Genomic DNA, 17,861 nt, shown 5'->3' on the forward strand with positions numbered 1-17,861 from the left:
ACATTGTGGTTACATGAAATACATTTGCCTTGCTCAAGCCAGGGCCACAAGCGTATCATTCCTCCATACAGTGCTCCTGTCCCTAGTAGCTGTGGGTTTACCCACCCCACCTGCTCTACTCCCTGCCCCCCAAGCCCCTACCTGACTGGCACCCAATGAGTATTACTACCATGTGAGCACCTTAGTGTTGATCAATTAGTACCAATTTGATGGCCAGTACATGTGGTGCATGTTTTTCCATCCTTGTGATACCTCACTTCAAAGGATGGGTTCAATCTCTATCCAGGATAATACAAGAGGTGCTAGATCACCATTGTTTTTTGTAGTTGAGTAGTATTCCTGGGGTTAGAATGAGGTTCTAGTTGAATGTACCCACCACATAAAATGTGTTGTGGGTATTACATGAAATACTATGTGTAATGCATTTATCACTAGTGCAAGCAGAAAACTAAGTGCCCAATAAATGTTACTGTTCTACTTCTACACAGCCCAATTTTTCCCTTAGTTGTTTAAAGTCCCTGAGGACAGAAACAATTTGTCTTTTTCCCCTTGCATCACTAGGGTCAGGAAGAGTACCTGGCAATAAAAATCAAACTGCCTGAGTAGCATCTTATCATTTTTAACACTTTAGTTTCCCCCTAGCCATGCTCTCTCTCTCTTTTCAATTTGTTTTTAAACTTATGGTTCAGTTTGTTGCATGAAGTAGCTCATCTGAGGTTTCCCCTGCACCAACTAATTTGCTGTGCCACAAGCAGTGTTTCTTGTGTTCATGTATTTTGATGATTACTCTGCTACTCAATCATCCCATTCTTGGGCAAAGATATAAAACATTCCTTTTCCTCCTGAAAATTTTAGGTAGTAACCCCTGTGATTTGGTACAAAAGGAGTATTTCTTTATAGCACTCATTTTTTTTTTAAATTTCAGAATATTATGAGGATACAAACGTTTTGGTTCCATGAATTGCGTTTGTACAGTTTGAGTCAAAGTTATAAGTGTTCCCAGATGCTGTGCATTGTACCTGTTAGGTGTGAATTTACCCATCCCCTCCTCCTCCCTCCTGCCTGGTTGATTTCTCTTGAATTTTACTTCCATATGTGCACGTAAGTGTTGATTGGTTAGTTCCAATTTAATAGTGAGTAAAAGTGGTGTTTGTTTTTCCATTCTTGCAATACTTCACTTAGAAAAATGATCTCCAGTTCTATCCAGGTTGTTACAAAAGGTATTAGTTCACCATTTTTTTATGGCCGAGTAGTACTCCATGGTATATATATATACCACATTTTATTAATCCACTCATGTATTGAAGGGCACTTGGGTTGATTCCACATCTAGCACTCATTTTATTTGCTCAGAGTAATGAGATAAGCTCACAAGTCTCTAGCCAGTTTATTCACTCCTCATAGCAGATCAAGAGGCTGCAAAAGAAGTTCTAAATTTAATTCCAAGTTATTGTAATCTAAAATCAAGCTTAGATAAAAATAACTAGCATTTAAATCTTAATGTCTCCAAAACCTGCATCTTATATTACCATGTAAAATTAAACTCCAAGTGGACAGATCGGACACCCCCCTGAGCCCTACCCTGTGACTGAGCCAAGCCCCTCTTTCCCCTTCCAGCACAGTGATTCTGAGCAGAGGAGTTGCTCTGGGTGCTACAGCCTCCAACTGGAAAGCTTTGGGCGACTGCCTCAGTGGGACCTGGAACCTCCCTGCATGTGCAACTTGGCATCTGTGGTCTCTGAGCCTATGGAACAACCCGCTGCCTGCATAGCCTTGCTTCTAGTTCTGAGGCCATGCTTCTGGCTCTTCCCCAGTCCCACTTACGAGGCTCTCACACCAGAGCTGGAGACTTTACCCCCGTGGCTCCAGAGCTCCTGCTAGGCCTGGGACACCACCGCAGAGATTCCAGCACTTCACCTGGACCCCAAGACCCCACCCCTGAGTCTCCACCACTGCTGCTGGGCCAGCAGAACAGCCCCAAGGTCCAACACCCCACCAGGGATCCCCCAGGCTCAAGCCGCCATTATACCTGGACCTGGTTCAAGCGAACACCCACAGCCTGGGCACCCATGACTACTGCCTAGAAAGCCTGACCCAGCTGACACTGTCACCTCTGTGGGGAGACCTCAGGCACAACAATCCTTACAACACCAGCCTCCATGGAGAGGGTTTCACCCAGCCTCCAACTCAAATTTCCTACAATGATCTGGGAACAACCTACCACCCCGCACAAAGATCATCCAGTACCGGCCTGAACTGTGGTGATCACAGGTGAGCAGGACAAAACAGAACAGCTGCACTACCAGCTTTTAGTGCACACACCCCTCCCCTGCCATGTCAACATTCCAGAGTAGAAAAATGGTGCCATTTAGGAACCTCCCCTTCTCTAATTAAGCAGGAGAGAGCCCAGCAAAGGAGAACAGGTGTCCTGCAAACCTATTTATTAGCCCTGAGTCCAGAAAAGAGGATTTGGATGAGAAGAAAGGAGCAAAAGAACCCTGGCAACATGAAAAAATGGAACAGTTTGACACCCCCAAGGGATCACAGTGGGGCTACAGTAGTGGACTCCAACCACAAGGAAATTGCTGAAATGACAGAAATGGAATTCAGACTATGGATGCCAAATAAAATGAAAGTAATTGAAGAGAAAGTTGAAAATGAACAAAAAGAACCTTCCCCCCCAAAATTTTCAGGAAATCAATGAAAAAGTCACTAAAGAGCTAGAAAACTTAAGAAAGGATATGATAGAATTTAAAGAAATGAAAGAGTCATTTTAGGGAATTTCAAAACACAGCAGAAAGCTTCATCAACAGACTAAACCAAGGAGAAGAAAAATTCTCAGAGCTTGAAGACAAGGCTCTCAAGCTAACCAAGGCATTCAAAGAGGCAGAGAAGAGAATAAAAAAGACTGAGCAATCACTTAGAGATGAGATTATGTGAAGTGAACCACCATGTAAATCATAGGTATCCCTAAGGTAGATGAAGAAAGAGCTAAAAGCATGGAAAATCTATTCAAGGGAATTATTGAGGAAAAGATCCATGGTATTGCCAGGGATTTAGACATCTAGGCACAAGATGGTCATCTAACACTGGGAAGATTCATAGCATACAGGACATCTCCAAGACACATAGTAATGAAACTGGCCAAAGTCAAAATGAAGGAGAAAATTCTACAAGCAGCAAGATGAAAGCAACAACTAAACCTACAAAGGAAAGCCCATCAGGATAACTGCAGACTTCTCGGCAGAAACCTTACAAGCCAGAAGGGATTGGGGCCCCATCTTCAATCTTCTTAAACAGAATCAACTGCCAGCTAAGAATTTTGTATCCTGAAAAATGAAGTTTCAAAATTGATGGAGAAATTCTTTTCCAGACAAGCAAACACTGAGGGAATTTGTTGTGCCCAGACCTGTCCTGCAGGAAATACTCAGAATGGCATTATATAGGAATCGGCACAATAGTTACCAGTCAGTGTAAAATCACCCCCAAAAAGCTAAAGCTCACAACTCTTACAAAACAATAGCACAAGAGGAAAAACAAAGCAATAAGGTACTACCCACCATGATGAACAAAAGAGCATCCCACATGTCAATTCTGCCACTTAACATTAACGGTTTCAATGTTCCATTCAAAAGACATAGGCTGATTGGATGAAAAAAACACAAGCCAAGTATCCGCTGTCTCTAGGAAACACATCTAAAGCACAAGGACACACACAGGCACAATGTGAAGAAAAAAAATACACATAAACAGAAACCAAAAGACAGCAGTTGTAGCCATTCTCATATCAGAAAAAAATTGACTTTAAATCGGCAGTGGTAAAGAAAAAGATGGTCATTATATAATGGTATTGGGAGCAATTCAAGAAGACATAACAATCCTAACTATATATGCATCTAACACAGGAGGTCCCAGATACATAAAGCAAATTCTGCTAGTGCTAAGCAAGGAAATAACTAGTAGTATAATTGCCAGGAAATTCAACACCCCACTGTCAGAGCTGGACAAATCATCAAAGGAGAAAATAAACACTGACTTAAACAAGACTCTAAAATAAATGGACCTAACAGATATTTATAGAACATTCTACCATAACTTCTGACACCATGCAGAGGTGAAGCTCAAGGAGTTCACTGCATTTAAAAACAAAGCAAACAAAACCTGAGTGCAACATGAAGGCGACTCAAACAGAGGAGGACTCACTCAGGGTGCGTAGTGCGGAACTCAAGAGTACTCTTCCTTTCAGGAGGAAATTTAGCTTATGAGAAATCCTTGTAACCAGCATAGATATTAAAGAAAGTCAACATTGTACCCAACTTTATTATTCAGGGAACAAGACTTATTTACTAAAAGTATCTTGGTAATGAATTTTTCTTTGCACTGAAATAGGCAGTTGCAGAGATGTCCTCTCAAGTCATTAAAACATAACCTGGTAGGAAATACGAGTTAAACACCTACTACCAGAATTTAGATCAAGATACATGATATGCTTAGAATGATTTTTCAAAAGAAAAAATATGCAGTTGGTTCAAAGATACATTAATTAGTTCCTTTCAATCTAATGTCGTATCATGAAAAGCACAAGCGATAATTTCTTAAATCCAATGTTTTTAGTAGACTAATTTTTTTAATATCAGAAAGCATCAATGGATTTTTTTTAAAAAGCAAATTGTTTATTTATGTAAAATTTAGAGAGAAATTAACATCAGTGTATTATACATTGCCCAAATATAACCAGTGCCATTTCCAACAGAGGAATCTTCATCGCCAATTAGAGCAAAAAATTAATTTTTTCTGGACTAAGGTAGTATATTTTTCTGAATCCCTTTGAAATGGCAATTAAATTTACATAGAGGGAAATGTAAATTCGGAATTCTGAAAGGCAAAGATGCAGCAGTCATGAGAATCCAGTCATAATTAATAAGTTTATGTGACCTGAAAAGCACTGATGTCTTGGTATGTGTCTGGGGTCAACTGGGTACTCTGGTCAGAATGGTCCAATGTTAGAAAAGAGAATCTCACACAATCGATTACAGTGAGCAGATGTTCTTTTGATATAAAAATATTGACCACATCTCATTCTAGGAGCACAATGAAAACATCATGCCTATTTTCATCAATTTAGATGAATTATTTTCATGTAGATTTAAATTCTCTTTTAATCCTAGCTGTGGCAATTTTTTTCTTAATCTGAGTCTTGGTTATTAAATTTAAAAAAATAGAAAATGAAGACTTTGTGTCTAAAACATGACTTGTTTAGTAAATAAGATTAGAGAAAATATAAAAGAAAAAACCCTTTTTTTAAGAAAAGACTGACTGTGGGCTTCTGACTAAAAGCTCCAAGTTCCAATTCAACACTAATTATATTCTGTGAAATTTCCAATATTAGGCAGAGATTTGGCTCATTAACTAGAACAATTTTACAATGGGCAATATTGCTCTGGTGGGATTATTACCTCTGCAGAATGGCATTTTATTTAACAGACAGCATGGACTTCATAAATATCCATTATCAGTGCCTGAAAACCAAACAACTTTACAAGTTAGCAGCAGTTTCTGCAAGTACAAAAATACACATTTATTACATAACATATGGTAGTAAAATTTGTCAGGATATATTATACAAACTCAAAGCCTTTTAGATAAAGCATCAGTCTAATATATTATAGATTGGAGTATATTAAAATGACATGTAATCTGTCTTCAAATCATACAATATATAATACTTTACAACAATATTAACAAACTTCACATTAAGTATTACAGGAGTATCTAAGGGAACATAAAGAGTAGGAATGGTTACTTAAAAAAACTCAGCAATTATTTTCTTCAATGCTTCAAATTGGGTGGATGATTTTCTACCTGCCAATATTAAAGAAAAAAATGCTAGAACTATTATTTTGGTAAATAGAGAAGCAATTTCTTCCAGAAAGACACTCCAAGCTCTAAGAGTTTCATTCACATCTTGTAGTTCTTTTTTTTTTTCCTGGTCCCCTAGGAAGGATACACATCTTGCAGTTCTGACAGTAGTATGCCCTAAGGGTGGGGGTGGGGGGATCCCTGCTGACTTTATATATTATACCACAAAAGAGGCCTATGGATACTTAATGAGTCTTGATATCTGGGAGTGGTTAGTTATAAGGTGAAATTGACTTCACATCTGTAACTGAGATGGCCAGTGTCATGAAGGAGCTCTTTGGACACAGAGTTCTGAAAGTTAATCATAATCATTAGGGCAAACAGGGCCATGTCCCCAAGAGGTAGGTAGCACCTATATAGCTAATACTGAAATAACTTCTTCAATCTTAAAGAAAAATTTTTTTCCCCCATAACTTTAGGACAACAAGGAAAGAACATTTGATATGGCAGTTTCCTAGTGATTGGTAAGAAAAACAATTTGGAATAACCTATTTTGTGGGAGAAAGGTCCATTTGATGGTGGACTAAAGAGATCAAACGGGCTCAAAGCAACTTCTCATGGGTAAGCAGTTAACATGAATGAAGGCACATACACATCCATTTTTAGTGCCATCCTTTCATGTTGGTTGGCAAGGCCTGACAGTCTATTCCTAGGTGAGGAGATGTATGGTTGTAGCCTTTAAGTCAAGAGACAGGAGAAAGGTCCAGGGATCTGAAAGAAACTAATGGGGTGTAAACCATGAACCACGGTACAAAAATATGAAAAAACTCCTGGAAGTAAGAAAACCCAAAGACAATGACTGTCTCAGAAAGCCTGGCAGCCACTTGGTGGGATATTCTATTCTGTGACTCCTTATAACCTGCCAAACTCTAAATCGTTCAAATGCCAAACTACAAAGATCAGGAAAAAAATGATTTATAAAAAACTTTTTCTGGCCGAATGTAATCTAAGAGGCAGGGCTGCAGGGAAACATTTCAGCACAGAGGTGCCATGCTTTGATTACATGCTGGTAACAGTATTTGTGTAACTGAGAAAGGACAGTTGTTACAGTCTTTTCCTCAACACTAAGATAGCGAATGCTGTTAGGAGGTCACCTTCTAAATAGGAAAATTAATAGAATAAATAGGAAAAGTTGCATTTCTGAATAGTGTTCCTAGAACAGACACCTTTGAAAGGGAAGACTATTTGGCAAAACTGTAACGGTAAAGAGTTATGTCACCTAAGTGTTTGGTAGGCTTTCCCTTATTAAAGCACTACGAATCCTGAGAAGACGAGGATATCATGAACCACCACTTCCTTTTCCCTCACAGATCTTTTTCCTGAAGCCTCTGTAAAGCTCTTCATCACTAATGAAAAAACAAATCAACAAATGGAGCCCCCCCCACAAAAAAAACTGACATCACACTCCCCAGGGGTCTTGAATCACTACTTTCTCCACTCTGGCAGCATGAATAGGCTGGTTCCTGGAAGGATTCTGTGAGGACACATGACTGTAAAATGCCACAGAAACGGCCACTGGCTTAGATTTAGGGAAAAGTTTTATGTGATTTTCTTCATTATCAGGCATGCTTTTCTTCTTCATGCTTTGATTAGTAGCATTTTTGTTGCCTACTTATTAAAATGTGGATGGTTTCTCTGTACAACTTCCCCTCTCTCCCCAGTCCCTTACTCCTCATTTGTGACATCCTGGTCTTCTCAGGACACTAATCTCACAGACTGTTCACACAGGCATGCTTCCTCTACAGAAGATGCGTTCTCTAGCCCTCTGCTAGTATCTCTGAAACTACATGACAGGACCAATCCCGTGCTTTAACAAGGAAAAGCCTCCACACTTAAGTGACAAAATTTTTTACCATAAAGTTTTTGCAAAACAGTCTTAATAAAGAGAATTATTTTGCTGTCCTAAGTATCAGCAATGATTATACTTATGCTACCTCTCCCAGGTAACTTATACAAAGGGGTCATAATAATTATTGTCTTTATGTTGTTGTTATTATCCCACTTCCTATTCTTGTGGACATCAGTTTCTTATTGTGGTTAAATGTCTTTGGTTAAATGTTTGTCCCTAACATCACAGACCACTGCAGGCCCTGAGTCTGGGCTGGCCACAGCCTCCACAGTCCAAGAGCTGGCTGAGGCTCTTTCACAAGGCAGGGAAGAGCCCTGGCCACCATGCTCTACTTCTTCATGGGACTTCATACACAGTTTGAGTTTGCCTTCCACCAGGCTGAATCGAGAGCTGCAGTGTCCGCCTGAGTCCTGGCAGGGGGGAGAACCACACCACTGGGCTGACTGCACAGCTCCCAGTCCCTCAGCCGCCCTTAAGGAAATGTCATTCTGTTTCTCTTGCAGTGAGTTGTCTTCTAGAACACCAGAAGCATCTGGAGGTAGCTCCAAGGGTCCTTTTAGGGAACCCGTTTTCTTTTCCTCTGGTCTGGCAGCCTTTGCTTTCTTTTTGAGAGACCAGTTTTTTAAACTGGCCACACCATTTCTCAACCATGTTGTAGGATGAAGAGTTACAGAATGTGTTTGTGAATGCCATTCTTTGGTGTCCTTTTTTGTATAAGCTGGGTAACTGCTGGCCTGTCCTAATGAGGGACCAGGCATTCCAGAAACAAGGCTGGAACTGCTAGAGTCCGAAGAAAGTTTTTCTTGTTTTCTTTGAGCCTGAAAAGTACAATCTATTGGAGAGGAAGTTTCAGTGGGTGTAAACAGAGAGTGTTCAGAAATCTGAGAAAAAGCACTGTCCTGGGAGCTCACCGGTGTGCCTGATGGGGAGGTGCCTGGAGAGGATAAGCTGGAATAGCTAGTCCTTGGGCAAAGGTTTAATCTTGGGGGTAAAACCTTCTCAGTGTTTTGGTTTGTGGCACTACTCTTGCCCACCTCAATCCCCAGGACCAAACTCTGACTAATAAGCTTTTGTCCCTCTATTTGCAAAGACTTATGCCGTTTGAGATAATCCTCTTCATGCGAGAGAACAGATTCCCAGCTGCTTTTATGCTGCTTTGAACAAATCCCCCAGAGAAGGGACAGCTTGCCTTTCTGGTCATCTATGTTGGGCTCTGAGCAGCGCCGGTGTTTCCTTGAACTCTTGAGAGCATCTGCTGTGTGTGGTGGGGAGTATCCAGATGTATCCACATCAAACAGCTGGTTCTTGAAATGATCCTGTGAGGACACAGAAATGGCCAATGGCTTGGAATTATGGTAAAGTTTCATATAATTTCCTTCATTACTAGGCAAGATTTTCTTCTTAATGTTTGGATTAGTAGAATTTTTCTTGCTGGTGTCAGTGCTTGAGAACAAACTCTGTTTAAAATATGTCTTGACCCCTTCCTGGAGTGGTTGATTCTGCTTCAGATAGTCCTCATCTTTTTGACAGAGACCTGCATCACAGCTGGACTTGCGTAGCTTTTTCTGATAAAACTCCCTGAGATAGGAAAGCTTTGAATCCAGATAGTAGATGCTGGGCTCTGAGCAGCGCCGGTTTCGCCTCACGATTTTTGCAGCATCTGCTGCAGCTGTGGACAGGTGGCTGCGTGTGCCAGACGGGGCCTCAGCAGGATCCTGTGGTGGGATATTCGTGCACATTCTAACGTTCACCGGCTTGGATTCAAGAGGGTGTTCCATTTGAGCATGATCTTCTTTAGAATGGTCTGAGTCAAAGTCATTCAGGGTTAAAAGGTCTTCCACTTCAGGTTGGTCGAAGTCGTAGTCACTGAACGTTAAAATAGAGTCCATGCTTCTGCTCCCCTGGCCAAGTTTCTTTACCATGTTGCTGCATGGGGTATCAACATCCTCATTTAGTTCATTTTCCAAGCTGTCATATGAGGAGTCACTCAGTTGGAAGCGAGAAATATCTGTCAAAAAAATCAAACCATGATTAACATTTTTACTTAGCACAAATACAGCCCATACTGCCTTAAAAAAAAACTATGGTGCTTAGTTTAATTCTTTTTTCACGTACAGTATTCAAATTCCTACTCTCAAGAAAGAAAGAATCTTTCAAAATCTTCCCAAATGTTAGTACAGAATAAAAGAAGAAACACCTATTGAGGTACACTAGACTTATCTCAGGTTCTGATGAATGGGCTTTCCTTACATAAGATTTTCTCAAAACAAGGAACATGTCATAAAACCATGTGAAAAATATGAAGGAATTAATGCCAGATATACCTAGATTCTGGGTAAGACTCTGCCTTGTAACACGGATTGCTGGTTCTTATACATATTGATAATTAACTCTAGTCTTAGAGAATCCATTTACTAACCTATCAATTTCTCTTTTACAAAGTTCTTTAATACCCGTATCTTATTTAATACTTTAAACCATGAAGACATTATTTTTACCCACATTTTATAGATGAAGATACTGATGTTCAGTGGCATGGAGGATAACTAGTAACTGGTGGTACAGGAATTCATATTCTAGAAGGTTGTTTGTCTTTGAATTCAGTGTCCCCCACCCTCTAAATGATGCCAGTTGTTTTCAAACCATCTCATAGCACATTGGAATTCTGAGAAGTATTTCAGGGACCAGGAAGAGGAAGGATAGGAAGAACAAAACCAGGCCTGCCTCTACTACCTGTGGGCTTTCTATTCCAGTTTCAACCATAGCAAATTCTACCATATATATTAGGGTTCCTCATAAAGTTTTATTTAAGAAAAGATTCAAATCACCATACCATAGCATGCTGCCACTAATAACTTCTTAGAAGCTGGGACCTCATCTTATACATTTCTTAACCGTACCAAACTGTTAACATACCCTGACACATTAGCAGGCCCTCTAAGAAAGGATCAGAAGCCCTGGGCCCCACTGACCCAGGTCAGAGGCTCCCTTCACCTTAGCTGCCATGGGCTCCAGGAAAACCACTGTCCCAGCATCTTCACAGACATGTGTCTATTTTTCACAAAAACCAATCCAATTATTCACAATACCTGAGGCATTTCCTCTAGTGTCACATCTCCCTGAAACCTCTCCGAAGAGGGAAGTGATTTCTTCTCCAAATATCCTACAGCAATTTTCAATCAGAAATTGTAAAAGCAGGGTAACCTATACAAAAAAAGACAAAAATGAAGTGCTAGTTTTCATATAACATCTTATAAATCACATTTCATATGTGAATTCTGATTTTAACAACAAAAAAGCAAATGTGTCCTGAGAATTCATATCTCCTTTAAGAGTACATAAAATAGTTTCCTCTAAAAAACTATGATATTTTCAAGAGTAGTTTGGGCACTGGGAGTAGAAATTAATTTTAATCAGTGGATTGAAATTATTATTTGTGGCCTTGGCTTAATGTTAACATTTTATACCAATGGCTCTCTATCTTTAAAATTAGAATAATTTGAAGTATTCTCAATAGTGTGTCTGGGGTGAAGAAATATACTGTTATTAAAATTTATAAAGCACCATCGGACAAAGACTTATGGAAAATCTTTTTCATGTAAAGGGCAGGATGTCAAAAGCTTGGGAAAGAGGGATCCCTCTGCAGATGTATTGTGAAGGAAAAAGACAGCTAGAAAGAAAACTTGTGTTTTTCCTGACCAGTCTTTACCCATGCATTTGACTGACTAGTCTACATATGCACTGCCTTCCACTGGGCTCCCTAACTGGAGGTGCTTGGGGAGGAGACAAGAGTTTATTAGGAAGCTTTGTACCTCCACTGGGATGTAATGGAACCCCTCTATAGTTTCCTTCTCCCAGTAGCTGAGGCTAAGGGGCAGGAAAAATGTTGAGAGCAAATGAAACTGATATTGCCAAATACTTTATTAACTGCCAGGTACTATAAGAGTATGATGATTTTTAAGTAACTACTGTATTATCACCACTTCCACTTTTTTAGATGAGGACGCTGTGGGTCAGTGTAACAGATTTTGCCCAAGATTATACATCTGGCAAGTGGTGGGGCTGAGAATTGAACCTTGGCTTACTTAACTCCAACGTCTTGTGGGTTTTTTTTTAATTTTTAAAATCATGTCAGCTGCTTTCTTATTAAGTCAGTCATAGTGTTCAGCCTGCTTAAAGGGAAAAGAGAAGTAAATCAATTGCTGTCACTTTTCTGCTTGACAAATCACTTTCCTATAGTCTACCAGGATAGAATAAAACACTCCATAGTTAGTAAACTCAAATTTATAAGGAAGTGTACTTAAGTTATTTAAGAAATCATCTTTCAGGATTAATACCCCAAATTTCAGTTTCAAAATGGGGATTCAGTCTCCCAGGGCATACAATGAAAAACTTCATTACCTTTTTTGTAAATTCATTTTCTAGTTCTGGGCTGCAGGAAGTAGGAGGCCAAAGAACACTTGGAGCGATACACACCGCTAAATTAAATGCATTCATCTGATTGGATGAAGAATGTTGCTCAATGTTGTGTAAAACCCCAAAAAGATACCTTAGGAGAACAACATTGGCTCTTGGAAGCTGGTCTAATAGCCTAAAGACAGAAAAATGCACTCTTTAAGCAAGACATTTCATTAAAAAACTTGTAAAGACAGGCAACCCTAACTTTGCATGAGGAAGAGGGCAAATCGAGAGCCCAGCTCGGATGTGCAGGTTTCAGTTAACATGGCCCCCAGCAAAGTGAGGACTGCCTGTTCAGAAAGAGAAAATAAGTACTGGGAATTTATTTTTTTGCCTTTTTCTATACTGTCTTCATAGCCCAATGAAAACGTAAAAGAATGCAGAAAAATGTCTCATTAAAAAAAAAATGCTACCTGAAATATTTCCCTGAAACTAGTACAGTGTGTTCAAACTTACGTAAATCCTGTAACATTTCAGAATATTCTCAACCAAAACCCACAAAACATTTCTGAGAAAATTAAACAGCAATTAAATTTATAGTGCTCCTTTATTTCCAAGTAGCAACACAGGAATGCTGTCTCTTGGTGAGAACCCAAACCTCAGCTATAAAGAGTTCCAGGTCCATTTGGAGAGTTTATGCTCTGCTCCACCATCTCCTAAGGTCTATTTTGTTCCAAATCTTGTCTCCTTGGTATCACTTTCACATATAAGTCAAAGTAGTATATTTTACCCTATTCCCATTTGGTAATTGATAAGGGATTTTTAAATGATTATTTTACCAAAAATGATTTTTACTACTATCCAGAAAACATATATAAGCTGACATTCATGATTATTGCTTTTATCAATAAGAATCTGTAACCTGGGGAAAACAAGGTAGTCTGACTCCTATTGCCCAAATAGCAGAAAAGCCTTTCTTTGGTACAACAGATTGACAATGAGTACAGTTTTTGTAAGGATAAGTTATGAAGGACTTTGAAATAGACCGGAAGATTACTGGGAATATTCAATGGAAAATAGCATCTAGCATACGCTTCTGGGATACTATAGGATCCCTAAGCTTTTTATAAGAGCTATTTACAACTCTGTAAGTTGTAGATAACTGACAGCAGTGTACCTAATACTTGGCTAAAGACTTGAAAATTCTGTCTGGTTTATCTGTACCCCTGCCCTAGTATTAATAGAAAAGGTTAGTTTTGCATCTTTTAAAAATTCATTTCAGTATTTCTGATTCAAGTACATAAGTTGTGATACTTTGAAATCTATGAAGGTGGTTAAAACATCTTCTTGGTTCCCTTAAAGTTTAAATAAAATCTTTCATGTGTTTGTTTTATATTTGCATGAGTATCATAATACTACCTTTTTTTTAAAATCACCCTTTAACAGCTTATGGGATACACACACACACACACACACACACACACACATAAAATGTTTTGGACAATGAGCAACCAAATATAGAATTTGATGCTATCTGGTTTACACCAAACTATAATGAGAGTGGAGGTATTAATAGTATTTTGTTACATGGCTTTAGTTTCTGGTATCTTCAGCAGCTGTACTACGTTCTACCTATGAAATATGTCTATCAATATCAGTACGTGGATCATTCCTATCTGAAAGTTGCTCAAGGAAAAAAAAAACTGTACTAAACAAACACATACAAATAAATGATACTAGGATTCTTGAGTTTTCACGGAACCGGAAGTATTGCTTTTTGTTAATGGCCATTTCTTTCCTATTCTCTTATAATGCTGGAAATATCCAGGAATGGGGTGGTGAGTTCTACCAGCAATTTCCCTTTGTGTGAATAGAAACAGTACATTCTTTGTGATCAGACTGAGACTTTGCAACTCCCTTTTTCCTTGACACTTCTCAAGGAGCTAACTGATTCTCTGCTGTGCTCCCACAGTATTCTCCAAATAGCTCTTGTATATCACTGATTATACTGCATTATTGTTGTAATTCTTGGTTTATCTATCTTTACTCTACCAAACTGAATTTCTTGAGAAGAGGGAATAGGTCATTTTCTCTGTGTACTTCAGTTGCTCAATGAATTATATGAGGATTTGTCTGGTTAGTTAAATATTTACCAAAATTAAGATCATAAACTGTAGGGTGGGCCTACAGTATTAGCTAGTGAACTAATGAATTCTACTTCCTATCAATTCAGATAGACAGAATGTGTACAATGTTCAAGTATTCCATGTTAATAGAATTAGGGAGAAAAACAATAACAAGCTAGCATAAGTCTATTTTTAAACTGGTCCCCATGAATATGACTTTAATTTTTAATAGACAAGCTTATAAAATATAAGTGATTAAAAAGGATTTTTGAGACATGACCAAATTAGAATAATTACCTTTGAATTGTGTTTATTTTCTCTTCATCATTTCCTTGATCCATTACACAGACCCAGCGATCATAGAGATCTGACGAAAAAATACTTCCTGGAATATTTCGTAGAAAATCCTTACATAGATGAAAAAACAAATATTTTAAATCATTATTCTCATGCCAAATATGTATTAGAGGAGTCAGAAAGAAAACATTTTGTTGAAAAGTTCAGTTAAGTCCTCCCTTCCGCGAACTACACAGAGCTCTGTGCCAATTCTCCACTGACTCGTGAACAAAGAAACACAGGCTTTGATTTTTTTTTTTTCTAACAAAAGCCACTGGGATAACTGAAGTCTGGATTATGGTAGGGTAGATAAAGGACAACCTATTTGGTTGGACCCTCCTGTTTGCACACATTTTAGCAAACTAGTACAACATGACAGGGTCTGGCAGTGAACCATTCTAAGTCCTCTTTTTCCCCCTTTCCCTTAAATGGCTAGTTCAAGGAAATGTACCAAGATATCTGTGAGGTTCATAATGTGGTAATCATTAATTCAGTCATTCTATATGTGCTTATTCATATGTGCCAAGCACTGCTTGAGGTACTAGGGATAGAGAAGTGAATCCAACACAGTCCCTGATATCTTAGAACTTTATATCCCAGTGGTATTGGTGCACAATTGCATCAAGGGGTACTTAAGGTTTTTCCTTCTATTGTGTGTAGAAGGGCTCTCATATATTTGGGGAGAGAAAGCATTCCAGGTGACAGCTGGGATCTGGGAACTTGAGGCAGCACCCCCATGCCTGAGGTACACTAAGTAACATGTCCACAGTACATTATCCTTTCTTGGACACCCTATTGTGTTGAGACCACTGGTGGGGCTGACTGTGCTGAAACCAAACCATGACACAAACAGGATATGACCAAGGGCATTTGTTGTTTGGCTTTTGTTTATAAAAAACTTAAAAGTAAATTTGGTCCTGGTCTTAGACAGTTTATTCTAGGCCAACTCTCTCTGTTGCTTTTGGTGTGGCATTAGCAACACCAAGCTTGCAGTCTGATTTCCACCTCAGTAAATTTTAGGCAGAGTAAACTCAATTTCATGTTTAAGCACTGTACCTGTGGTTGACTACCTTCTTGACTACCTTTCCTGCTTACGACACAGAGATAAGTGAAAGTCTTCAACTGGGTAATTTTAACTCTTGCTGGAAAACTAAATCAATAACTATATCTATGTGCCTTATAGAAGACAACACACAACTTGTTACTTATATCTCATGTTCATATCACTAATATGGAAGCTGCAATAACTTATTGTTACAGTTAGCTGATTATGTGGGCATCTTTCCCACTTATGAGCTCCTCCAGGGTAGGGACAGACCCTCACCTTCTTTGTACACATCAATGCCAAGCGAGTTCTCAGACATAGTAGAGGTCATTACTGAACTGCTGCTAGTGTCATATGGCCAAACATTAATGAGGGACAAGAGATGGCCAATCAACTGTAAATGAGATTCTAAGATAATTTTTAAGAATCTTTGTTATCACTTTAGTCTCTTACCATACATTTTTCTTTTTAGATTAGTTAATAAGAAAAAAGATGGATTGATTCAAAGTCTTCCTCTGTTCTATCATATTTTCCAGTAGAAATGTACCTGGATACTTGTGATTCATGTATACCATCACAAAAGTTACTTCTTTTTGGGTAAAGCTTTTGAGTTTTCATAATACCAAACTAATTTTAGCTGCTGCACCTACTCGAAAAGTCAGATTTAGAAAAGGCAAAGTCTGTTATTTCAAATTGGGGTAGTGACAATAGCTCTTTAAAATCTCAGTGGAAAACATACTTATGATCTGTCTTGAGGAAAAACATCATTAAATCTTAAACCTACACTTGAAAGATAATAACTCGGTAACATCTCAATGAACTCTCCCACAGCTGGAATAACAAGTTATGAAATATAACCACAATCACAGCTGAGAAGGATGTAAGACGTGGTTCTGCATTGCAATCACCAACTCACAGCACTCAACTGAAAGTCTCCTCCTCTCCAAAACTAGAGCCTAGGCCATCAGAACTCTCAAATTAATTTGAGATGAGATTCTGTAGGATTAAATATGAACCTTTCCTCAAAGGTCTAATGGATCAAAGTTATGATGTCTCAAGCAATTTTTGTCCAATTACATTTTGAAGAGTTAAACTTATATTTAAGCAAAACCAGCATAAGTGAAAAATTGAAGGAAAACTTAAGTACCATTTCAAAACAGACTTAACAATAAGAAACAAAACAAAACAAAAGCTCACAAACTTTTGCTAAAAATTACGTCCTTTCCTGCAACCACTTGGAAGAAAATGGGAGTAAAACACCGTTATACGATAAAACTTCAATTGCGTGGAACCCATTTATTAACCAGACTCTTCCATCATTTCAATCATTTTTTATCTTTTGTTTCTAAACAAATAATATTTTTCTAATTTGAAAACACAATTTAACTCTTCTAGAACTACACTTCTTTGCAATAGCCTCAACAATTTTGCCCAAAATTTTAAGTGTGGTGCTATGAAGAATAGTATAGTAAGAAAATTTTTCTAAGACAGGCTTTACCTTCTTAAATTAAGAGATAGAAAACCTAATTCTATGACAAAAAAAGAAAAATTCATTGTGCATAGATATCCTTGGCATATATAACTGGTTAAGCATACCATGTAAATCTTCATTGTATTCCAGGATTGAAAAGTAATTACAAACCCTGTGCAAAACAGATTAGATGACCCTAGCTCAAACTCCCCCATTTTCCTGACTGATATTTAATTGCAAAAGGCTATAGCAAGGTTTGTTGAATAGTAGACATGGCCCATTTACCAAGTAACACATGATTGTACATAAAGTCATAAAGTATGATTTTGTAAGTGGCTGGTCACTCAGCTGGAGTAGAGGAATGCAAGATTCTTCATCATGTTTTCCTTAATTTGGTCTTTATGCTTCAGGCCCTGAGGTACAGGCTGGGGCCTTGTCTCTACCCCTGGCTCTGGTACATTCCAATCCTTTGGGAGATGAGAGCCTAAGGCAGTTCTGCAGAAGCTATTGCTAAGGTCAAAAGCTCTGCTTAAAGCTAGTTTGACTGTAGGTTTTCCAAAAAATATAATGCATTTCCAAGAATGTGGGGCAGAAAACATTTAGAACTCTATAACCTTGCAACTTATAGATGTAACTTAAGTAACCATGGTTGAAGGGTAAGAACCATAAAGAATGCCAAATGTGGTAAAGGAAAACCTAGATGTTGAGGTCATTCCT

At 38.5% G+C, this 17,861-nt stretch overlaps 1 protein-coding gene across 1 annotated transcript in view; it reads right to left on the minus strand.

Annotated features, from left to right (window-relative positions):
* Nucleotides 1-7,956: 7,956 nt before the first annotated feature.
* The window catches only part of ARHGAP20 (Rho GTPase activating protein 20), a 125,801-nt gene continuing 115,896 nt past the window's right edge, over nt 7,957-17,861 (minus strand). The window contains exons 11-14 of the mRNA XM_012659133.1: nt 14,590-14,738; nt 12,170-12,359; nt 10,858-10,972; nt 7,957-9,776 (exon numbers count right to left, since the gene is read on the minus strand). Coding sequence (XP_012514587.1) covers nt 7,957-9,776; nt 10,858-10,972; nt 12,170-12,359; nt 14,590-14,738 — 2,274 coding nt within the window. The remainder of the gene's footprint in view (nt 9,777-10,857; nt 10,973-12,169; nt 12,360-14,589; nt 14,739-17,861) is intronic.

The sequence above is a fragment of the Propithecus coquereli genome, unplaced genomic scaffold (assembly GCF_000956105.1).
Source record: "Propithecus coquereli isolate 6110/MARCELLA unplaced genomic scaffold, Pcoq_1.0 Scaffold6, whole genome shotgun sequence".
Classification (NCBI taxonomy): domain Eukaryota; kingdom Metazoa; phylum Chordata; class Mammalia; order Primates; family Indriidae; genus Propithecus; species Propithecus coquereli.